The sequence below is a fragment of the Ptychodera flava genome, chromosome 3, assembly GCF_041260155.1.
Source record: "Ptychodera flava strain L36383 chromosome 3, AS_Pfla_20210202, whole genome shotgun sequence".
Lineage (NCBI taxonomy): Eukaryota > Metazoa > Hemichordata > Enteropneusta > Ptychoderidae > Ptychodera > Ptychodera flava.
Window position 1 is genome coordinate 30055571 of NC_091930.1, and position 10390 is coordinate 30065960.

At 35.7% G+C, this 10390-nt stretch overlaps 1 protein-coding gene across 3 annotated transcripts in view; it reads left to right on the forward strand.

Annotated features, from left to right (window-relative positions):
• Window positions 1-10147, forward strand: part of LOC139129815 (CD166 antigen-like) — an 11768-nt gene extending 1621 nt beyond the window's left edge. Inside the window, exons 2-13 of one of the 3 annotated variants that reach the window (XM_070695495.1) lie at window positions 1-265; window positions 774-1061; window positions 1740-2021; window positions 2619-2762; window positions 3134-3283; window positions 4059-4117; window positions 4626-4674; window positions 5283-5363; window positions 5735-5784; window positions 6078-6126; window positions 6415-6573; window positions 9058-10147. The exon at window positions 1-265 is cut by the window's left edge and continues 41 nt beyond it. In XM_070695495.1, the coding sequence (XP_070551596.1) occupies window positions 1-265; window positions 774-1061; window positions 1740-2021; window positions 2619-2762; window positions 3134-3283; window positions 4059-4117; window positions 4626-4674; window positions 5283-5363; window positions 5735-5784; window positions 6078-6126; window positions 6415-6545 (1548 nt within the window). In that variant the 3' untranslated portion in view covers window positions 6546-6573; window positions 9058-10147. Of the gene's footprint in view, window positions 266-773; window positions 1062-1739; window positions 2022-2618; window positions 2763-3133; window positions 3284-4058; window positions 4118-4625; window positions 4675-5282; window positions 5364-5734; window positions 5855-6077; window positions 6127-6414; window positions 6574-9057 lie in introns of those variants that run through there. The other 2 variants (XM_070695496.1, XM_070695497.1) reach the window with 2 other exon arrangements.
• Window positions 10148-10390: the final 243 nt, after the last annotated feature.

Genomic DNA, 10390 nt, shown 5'->3' on the forward strand with positions numbered 1-10390 from the left:
GGAATTGTCGGGTACAATGCCCAACTGAACTGCACTGTTGGCGATACAACGGGTGATCCAGTAATGTGGGACTGTCTTGAATGCACAACCCCCCTTACAGTAGGTGAGGCGTCGATATACCCCGATAAATATGACGTCATATTTGTTGATGGTCCGCTCAAGAGTTATCATCTTCGTGTTTTCAACACTACAACCGACGAAGAAGACACTTACCACTGTACAATTGCGATGTCGAACAAGGCATCAGCAAATTTAACTATTTTGAGTATGTTGCTTCTCATATTAAACGTTTCGAAGACACTCATATTTTAATTTTTCCGCAATCTACGTTGTCTCCAATAAGCTTCACTGAAATCTTCCGATAGGATCTGGTATGCCTTGAATGCAGCTACAAGGCACATTAAGTGGCATCGATTGCACTTACAAATATAATAGACCTCTAAGTATTTCTGACAATTGTTGACGTATACATGTGATATAAAGTAAATGTGAGGGCGTTCCGATTTATATACGGTTGCATCTGATGTTTGATACCGCATTAAAAACGAGAGAGAGAGAGAGAGAGAGAGAGAGAGAGAGAGAGAGAGAGAGAGAGAGGAGAGAGAGTAAAATATAGAAATTTGGAATATATCTTAAACATGATCATATTGTGCTTGGATGTTATGAAGTCACCACTTCTTTATTAAGAATGAAGTAAATTGCGTCTTCGTGATGGCCCTGTGAGGAACGCATTCATTTTGGCATCTGTTATGATTTCTTACATACAATCATAGCAAGTGGACCTTCGTGTGTCGTCACTCCATCGATGTTCGTGATTGAGGACAATGAAGCGACTCTGACATGCGCTGTAGAGAAAGGCGTTCCACCGGGTGAACTTGTGTGGTACAGAGAAGGCTTGGCGGTATCGAAGGAAGACACATCTACAAGACATGAACTCAAGCTGGTGTTTACGAGGGAAGACAACGGCACATCCTTCACCTGCACTCTAGAAGACGAAACCCTGCCGCCACAAACTGAAGATTTGATGACATGCGCAGACGATGTCGTCATCATTGTGCAGTGTGAGTAAGACTGGTCGAACTAAGCTGATTTTGACGTGATTGTCCTCAGCGTTTTAATACAGTGAAATCACTTTAATCAAAATGCCTTTAATCAACAACATAACTGTAGCGGCGCAATTTCAATGACAGATAAAGTTGCTATTATCGATTCTTTACAATTGAATGATATGCAAATGAGCTAATATTTACACATTGAACGATGGTATCAAATGTCATTTAGACGTACTGAACAACAGAGAATGTCGAGTATTTGAACTGTCAGAAGGACTTATTGCGCATGCGAAAAGGGCACAAACAAGCCTAATATTATGTCATTGGCTTTTGTATCCGTCCTGTCTATGGTGGGTGGGGGACGTATGTGTACTGGATGAATACTGTTTCAGACGATAATAAAACAAAACCAAACCAAAACCAAAAACAGAATAGACTACAAAAGCGAATACATTGATTGAGAGGACATTGGTGCTATCCATCATCAATATTTTGTTTTCATATTTGTTTCATATTTTATATTCAAAGACTTTTAGTCAATAACATGTAACACACTGAATATGACATTCACACCGATAATATTTAATACTGTCGTAACAACATTTCTTTTGACGTTGCATTAAAATTGTAACTAGAAGTTTCATGTCATAATTTGTAACGTTAGGAGTATTTTGTTGACATAAACAGATAAGTGTGCCGTTGCCATGACACTAGAACCAGTAAATAGCATAGTAGAAGGTGACGACGTAACTATCCATTGCTTATCACATGACGGGTACCCTGACCCCTACACGATGGGTTTAACCTTTAACAACGAGACGATCATCGAGGTGAACGACACAGAGATAAATTATACGATTGAAAACATATCACTGAATCAGAGTGGTACGTACGAGTGTTTTGCCGTTACAAGGTTTTACGATGACAGTGAACAACACAGTACGGCACAACATGACATCATTGTGAACTGTAAGTAAAACATGCGTCTTACCTATTCCCCCCTCCTCCTCTATCTCTCTCTCTCTCTCTCTCTCTCTCTCTCTCTCTCTCTCTCTCTCTCTCTCTCCTCTCTCTCTCTCTCTCTCTCTCTCTCTCATATATATATATATATATATAATTATATATATATATATATATATATATATATATGTACATATATATTATATCACACAAACTACCCCAAGTAAATTACTTCAACAACCAAGTAATAATATATTTTAGATGAGTTTCATGCATCCTGCAATCTTCAGACAAAAGAATTCTCTCTGAAGCTTGCATTGAACTTAAGTAACATATATTATTACTAAAGTTTGTGCTTAAAGCAATTTATGTAATTATGTATAACGCTCTGCTTTCCACATCGAGCACTGTAATATCCAACAAGTACATCTGTATAATCACATGTCATATATATATATATATATATATATATATATATATATATATATATATATATAATATATATATATTATATATATATAGAGAGAGAGAGAGAGAGAGAGAGAGATAGATAGATAGATAGATAGATAGATAGATAATCATCTTCAATTATCATTATGTTACTAGTATACGCAGATGTTCCTGTTAACCTTGGCCTTATACTCGGTGTCGTAGCTGCTGTAATTTCGGTTACGCTCGTGTCTTTGTTGATTGTATACTTGGTATTAATGAAGAAGAAACACGGAAGCAAAGTTAAAGACTCGCCTAAAGGTAATTAAACACTACACTAAGCTTTGATAATATGTTCGGTTGAAACGGTGCTGATGTAAATGTTTCGTCGATGACGGAGATATAATTGAATAGTCGAATACTGAAAACTGTGCCCTTGGATGATTTTTTCATTGGTATTATGTATGTGGCAAGATATTAGGAACAATTCTTTTTCGTTGGAGTACATGTCTTAGCTTTCCAAAATCCAGTTGGCGTCAAGGACAAATTCCTACGCTGTATTGCTTCATTGAATTGGATTTTTTGACATAACATTAGAAGTGGTCAAAAACGTTTGCCAAACGGAATGTAGGATAGGAAAATACGTCAGACATTACACACGTGTAAATCAACAACAAGATTTGTCTTAATAGAAATCCCTCAAGGTATAACAGACGAGCTTCACCATGATGATGCGACAGAGAATGCGCAAAACGAAACACAAGTTACTTCCAAAGAAAGCGATGCAGCTGAAGTAGAATGGAATGGTGGACAAGGATTAACAAAACTTGACGGAGATACAGGTACATTTGAACAAAGTTTAAGATCCGATTATAACAGGGAGAGTTGTAAATAGCATGTGTGTTATGCTAAATGACATTATCTGAAAGAAATCTACCAATCGACTAAAATCTCTTGGCCTTTTTACGCACATTGATGTTTTGGGCCATCTAATTAATACATACACTGATGTACTTGTTGATGGATTCACCAAGCGGAAATCAAGGCTTATGTGTTTTTGGCGTATCAGTTTAAAGTAGGACGCGCAAGAACAGATAGTCTGCTCAAATTTCTACAATCCTTTTCTGTTCTACTAAGTGTAGGGGCTCATTTTAAACCTCTTGGAGTAAAAAAAAACTTTTATCAGCTTTGTTTTTTCGAAAATCCAAAATTAACTCTCCCCCTAGTGTGAACACAAGAATGGCGGCCAATTTCAATTTCAAATATCGCAAAATTAATGTCGGGTTATTTTTTTCGCTAGTTCAAAACTTTGCAGGCTGACGCCCGATTTTTTTTATGTTGATTTGATAAGAGAATGGTTGAAAGTTTCACAGGAAGGTTTGAGTAAATGTTTATAAGTCTTTCACTTTCGAGGCGCTTACTAACTTAACACACATGATAACATCGCCCCAATGATATTCTGGAATCAATGTAGATGTTCAACGACAAAAACTTGAACCCGACAGCCAAAGGTATTTTAGTTGATTGTTTCGGTATATTACCGTCTATTAATTGTAATGTGACATTTCACAATCGTTCAGCTTAAATATAACTTCTGTCCTACTTTAAAATAACCAGCAGAACCAGAGGCTGCTAGGCAACAAAGACCCAAACGACGCAAAAAACGCAAACGAGGGGTAAGTGCCGCCCGTTGGCAATTTTCAACGCTTTAAATCGTCTGTTTGTTTGTTATTTAACCCTGGAAATCTTAAATTAAATGAACTTTAAGTTCTTCTTTTTTCTGGTAAGTTTTAGTTTTATTTCATTTTTACGTTTCCATGTGTAATAATACTTTGTCGGTGCCTGTAATTCGTATTTCCCTTTGTGCATGAAAAATAAACGCACCATGCATGGTTGTCACCTGTGGATACATTTCATTGCCGCTATTGGTGCAACAAAAGTTGATAAGATATATTCCTTTGCGAATTTTGCATGATAACGACTCGTTTCAGAAATGTTGGTTCCGTTAAAACATTTCATTAATCCCCGACCTGATAGCTAGGTTTTATTCACCTGTAAATAACCGTCATACTTTTAAGTTTTTATGTCGCCAGCTATGTACATCATGTTCCCACCAACACATGTAAAAATCGTCCATGTTGTTCTTACACAGGGACCGTAATATCATATACTGTTTGTTTTCAGGGTTCAAACAGAGCGTACGACAGTGCAAAAACCATTCCAGTTCCCCTTGGTAAATACACAGTACATCTATACATTTCTTTTTATTCGTGTTTGTCATTTGTGACTAGCTTAAAGGGAAACGGTCGTCGGAACTACGCCTGTGCGAGTGTCTTGTATCCAAACAAGATATTTCGCGCACGATGTCTTGATGTACCTCATCATCAAAGCTGCAACATTAAAAGTATGCGATGTAGATTATGACAGACATTTTTTTTATGTTCATCAATCACCATCGTCCCTTGGATGCTGTGTCTACATTGGTGGTATGGGTCCCATACGATCTTTGAACGCAATTCCGACGACTATATCCCTTTAATGATAATTTTGATCATTAGATAATGCCTTTTGTAATAACATACGACAAAGTGACAAGTAGATCCGATAAGCAAAGGTGAAACAGTGTTCTTCTCATTAACAATAAATACGCAGGAATGGAGTTTTTGTAGTTGCTACAAAGTTATTTGTGGACTTTCGAAGAGATGAATTATACTACACATAGATGTCAAGATCTTGCCACAATTTGATTTACCCAAATTTCTGCAGTTGTGTCAGTTCAGCTCATAGTGGTCAACTGTAGTTTTGTTTTTTGTTTTTTTTTTTTTCTCGTTTACCCTTCAGATGGCAGCGTACCTCAAACTGAAGACGATCATGATGGAAGTGAGCATGCACAAGATGTGAAAAACGCCTCTCCTCCCCTTGGTAAATACACAGTACATCTATTCGTTTTTTTAGGTTAATGATGATTTTGACCCTTAGATTAAGCCTTTTGTAATAACGTACGACAAGTGACAAGTAGATCCGACAAGCGAAGGTGAAACAGTGGTCTTCTTATTAATAATAAATACGTCGGAGTGGATTTTTTGTAGTTACTACAAGTTATTCGTGGTCTTTTGAAGAGATGAATTATACTACACATCGATATCAAGATGTTGCCAAATTGATTTACCCAACATTCCATAGTTGTGTCAGTATATCCATACTGTATCATGAGGTCAGCTCATAGTATTCAATTTTGTTTTTGTTTTTGTTTTTTGTTGTTTTTTATTGTTTTTCTCTGGTTTACCCTGCAGATGGCAGCATACCTCACGCTGAAGACGATGGAAGTGAACATGCACAAGATGTGAGTTTTACTATTCGGCCATTTAAAGAAAATTCTTTGTTTGCCGTCCTTTAATTTTCGGAAAAGAAAACTACCAGCCACAAAGGGAAAAGAACAAACATAGACAAAAAACACAAGTGTATTAACATAAGCTCATTTCTATAAGTTTTCTTTAGGAGAAATATTTTTTTTATTCGTAATAGTGTTAACATTGTGTATATTTTCTTCATTTTCTCTGAAAACCTACCAGCACGCGGACGGCCAACGTTTGTCCTTGTACAGGGACCGTAATACCATACACTGTTTGTTTTCAGGGTTCAAACAGAGCGTATGACAGTGTGAATCCCGCTTCTCCTCCCCATGGTAAATACACAGTACATATATTCAGTTCGTTTTATTTATGTTTGTCATGTGTCGCTAGCTTAATGATAATTTTGGCAATTAGATAATAATTTAATAAATGTACGACAAAGCGACGAGTAGATACGACAAGCTAAAGTGAAACAATGTTGTTCTCATGAACTATAAATACCTAGGAATATAGATTTTTTCTAGTTACTACAAAGTTGTTTGTGCACTTTTTAAGAGATGAATTATACTACACATCGATGTCAAGATCATGCCAAATTTGATTTACCGAACAGTCTGCAGTTGTGTCAGTATATCTATGCTGTATCATGAGGTCAGCTCATAGTAGTCAATTTGTTTTTGCTTCATATTTTATTGTTGTTTTTTTGGTTTTTTCTCCTTTATCCTGCAGATGGCAGCATACCTCACGCTGAAGACGATGGAAGCGAACATGCACAAGATGTGAGTTTTTTCTATTCGGCCATTTAAAGAAAATTTTTTGTTTGCCGTCCTTTAATTTTGGAAAAAAAACCTACCAGCCAGCAAGGGAAAGAACAATCACAGACAAAAAACACAAGTGTATTAAGGTAATATGCACCTCGAACGTGAAAGACTTAAACTTTTGCTCTAACTTTCCCCAAGGAATCTTTCAACAATTTCTCTTTCAAAATCAAGAATAAAAATAGGGGGTCACCGTGAAATTTTTGTACTAGAGAAACAAAATTACCCAAGATTTACCGATATTAGAAATTAAAAATGGCCGCCATCCCTGTGTTAACTCTATGGCGAAAATTAAAAATTTTCAAATTTCGAAAAACTAAGCCGGTGAAAAGTTTTCTTTCACCAAGAGATTTAAAATGAACCCCACATGTGGTATATCAGAAGAGAACTGTAAAAGTTTGAGAGTCTGAATGTCTGTCCCCGAGGTGCGTTCTACCTTAACATAAGCTCATTGTTATAGGGTTTATTTTTGACAAATAATTGTTTTATTTTAATAGTGTTAGTGTATATTTTTTCTTCATTTTCTCCGAAAATGCAGAAAACATATACAACAAACATATACCTTCGCGTACGCAACGGGCAAATGTTTGCTCTTGTACAGCGACAATAATACCATTTTTTTTTTTTGTTTTTTTTTTTTTTGTTTTGTTTTTAGGTTCTTACCGAGCGTACAAAGTGTAAATCCCGCTTCTCCTCCCCATGGTAAATACACAGTACATCTATTCAGTTCGTTTTATTTATGTTTGCCATGTGTCGCTAGCTAAATGATAATTTTGGCAATTAGATAATGACTTAATAACAACGTACGACAAAGCGGCAAGTAGAATGACAAGCGAAGGTGAAACTGTTCTGCTTATGAATAATAAATACCTAGGAATGGAACTTTTTTCTAGTAACTACAAAGTTATTTGTGGCCTTTCGAAGAGGTGATCAAGATGTTGCCAAATTTGATTTACCGAACATTCCACATGTGTGTAAGGATATCCATACTGTATCATAAGGTCAGTTCATAGTATAACATTTTATTCTTTTCTTGTCTTTTTTTTCATTTACCCTGCAGATGGCAGCATACTTAAAGTTGAAGACGATGGAAGGGAACATGCACAAGATGTAAGTTTTGAAATTTGGCCATTTAAAGAAAATTCTTTGTTTGCCGTCCTTGGATTTTTGAAAAACCTATACTAGCCAGCCAGAGAAAAGAACAAGCACAGACAAAAAACACAAGTGTTTGAACATAAGTTCATTTTTTGTTTCTTTTGGAAAAATATTAGTTTTATTTGTAATAGTGTTAACATTGTGCTTTTTTTCTTCATTTTCTCTTAAAACTTACATGTACCAGCACGCGGACGGCTAACAACGAATTTCATTTAAAGCGCCGTGCCTTTCGGAAGTTCCAAATTTCTTTCTCGTCTTGTTTGATTTTTACTAGCTTTTGAGAACGGGTAGAGTCAAATATCGTTGAAACTCAATTTTAATGACCGTACGCAAAAACATCATGCATATGACCACACTTTTGACGAGAACCAGAGAATACTAGATAGATTATAAGAGTAGCATAAGCGTTCAACTGTTTTGTCAATAGTATTTCCCTGGTCTTTATATAGGAACAATTTGAGTAATATTGTGTTGCTAGGTAACAAAAACTCTTCCCCGATTTCGACTACGTACGTTGATCACCGCAAACAGTGGACTGCTAATTATTTTGAAAAAAAATACGAAAAAAATATTCAACAAGTCTTGACAATGCGTAAGATGAAACAGCAAATCTGAACATTGATGTTAACGTTTTGTACAACACTCGTGGTCTCGCATCGAAAGCCAAATGTTCATTGCAAAGAAAATCCACTATACATGCAAGTAGGTAGTCAGTGTGTACCCGTGGCTAGATATGAGATGTAGTGCGACCTTTTCGGCTCGGTAACGTTAATATATGCCACAATCTTGAGCAGAGAGTACCAAGACCCCGGAAAGGACTAGAAAATAATAATGGTATTAAATAGAAAGAATATCCTAGTGACGTGCAAGTGTGAGGGGAGACAGAAGACAGAACGTCACGAAAAATTAGCCTAAAAAAACGCATGAACGCCCTTCTTAGAAGTACCGTCCAATTCCCTCGATGCGGGCGAAAAACCTGTGGCGAGTACGAAGTAAAAGTTGATCAAACCAAGATTTTGTCTGATATTGCTACGGTGAGAAAATGTTAAAATCAAGATAACCACTGCCAGTGATCATGACAACATTAATATTTCGTTGTGTGGCATAGAATCAACGGAGCACAAAAGACAAACAATTACCCAGACAGGCCTGTCGAAAGAGCCACTAATATCGTTCTCGGACGCATGGGATAGTTAACAGACATCGTGCAATCAGCCAATAACATCCATGGATTGATAACGTGTTTGTTTTCTCTTTTCTCTACAGTTTAATTTTCCCGTAATATTTCAGACGTGATGAAGACTGAATAAACGCAATGAAATCGACACGCCCTTCTGCGACCTGTTTGAGTGCAACTACCACAACTGAATGAAATTACACTACAATCCTATGGTTGCAATTATAAGATACACTACACGGGTACACAAATGAAGATGGTATATGGTGCGTGAAGAACAATATATTTTGGTTTTAAACTGAATTGCTCATAATTAAGACGACAGTCGGAATTTATACGAACACAAAAATTAGTCATGATAGTTTTTCTTGGAAGTTATTTTTTTACATATAGCTTTTTGCTTTATTATTGATAAAAAAAAATCATGGTTATCTGCATTGTTGGAAGTTGTTTGAGAAAGTTTGTGTTTTACATTTAATCATTAAAATGTATATATCGAAGGTAACATCCGCCCAAAAAATATATATATATATTTATTTTGGATTATTTTTTTTTCGTCAATTTTATTGTAGGAGCACAGTGTTACTTATTGAGTTATAAGGACTTTTTTAAAACACAAAGAAAAACAGATAAAAACATGGAGAAAGCCATCCAATACTTATTTACTCAGGTGAAATTTAAACAACAACTATTATTCACTGAATATTTCCTTTCGATTTATCGTTACAATAGTGTGTATTATGTACTGCTCACATCTTTGGAGTAAGTTCACAAATCAGTGTATCAATAATGTTCGCGTTGCTTATAACAACGGTTTTAGAATCTTGTTTGGTATTGACAGAAGATTAAGTATCTCGAACACTTTTGTTCAGAGCAACATTTTGACTTTTGAAAGTAAACAGCGCACTTTACGCTCGAAATTTTACATGAGGCTGATGAATAGAGAAAATTCTCTTATTAGTGCTGCTATCAAAATACATATTTATGCGTGGTAGCCTATTCTGGAAAAGACTGTTTTCTGATTGCTTTTTAAAGTTTTCTCTGTCTGTCAGTTTTAATTTCCTTCATGATTTAGTGTTTTTTATAGTTTTTATAGTTTATCAGTCCCTCTTTTTTCTGTATGTTTTTTGGTGTATGAGCTGGTTCTCGAAATAAATAAAATAAATAAATAAAATAAATAAATAAATAAATAAAATAAAATTATACGTGCCCTAAGAAATTGCTATTTGACTTTTCAAAGGCTTTGTCAGAGGACACTTACATTGAAAATGCATTTTAAATGTTTTAGAAATATGTCTATCGCCTATTTTTATCCTCTACATTTTCACAAGTGTTTTATCTCCCTTTGGTCGATCAGTATTTTATTGTGACGATTGCTAGATGCATGTAACTTAAGTAACAGAGATTATAGCACGCCACATGTTCATTCCGTTTGAGATTTGCCAG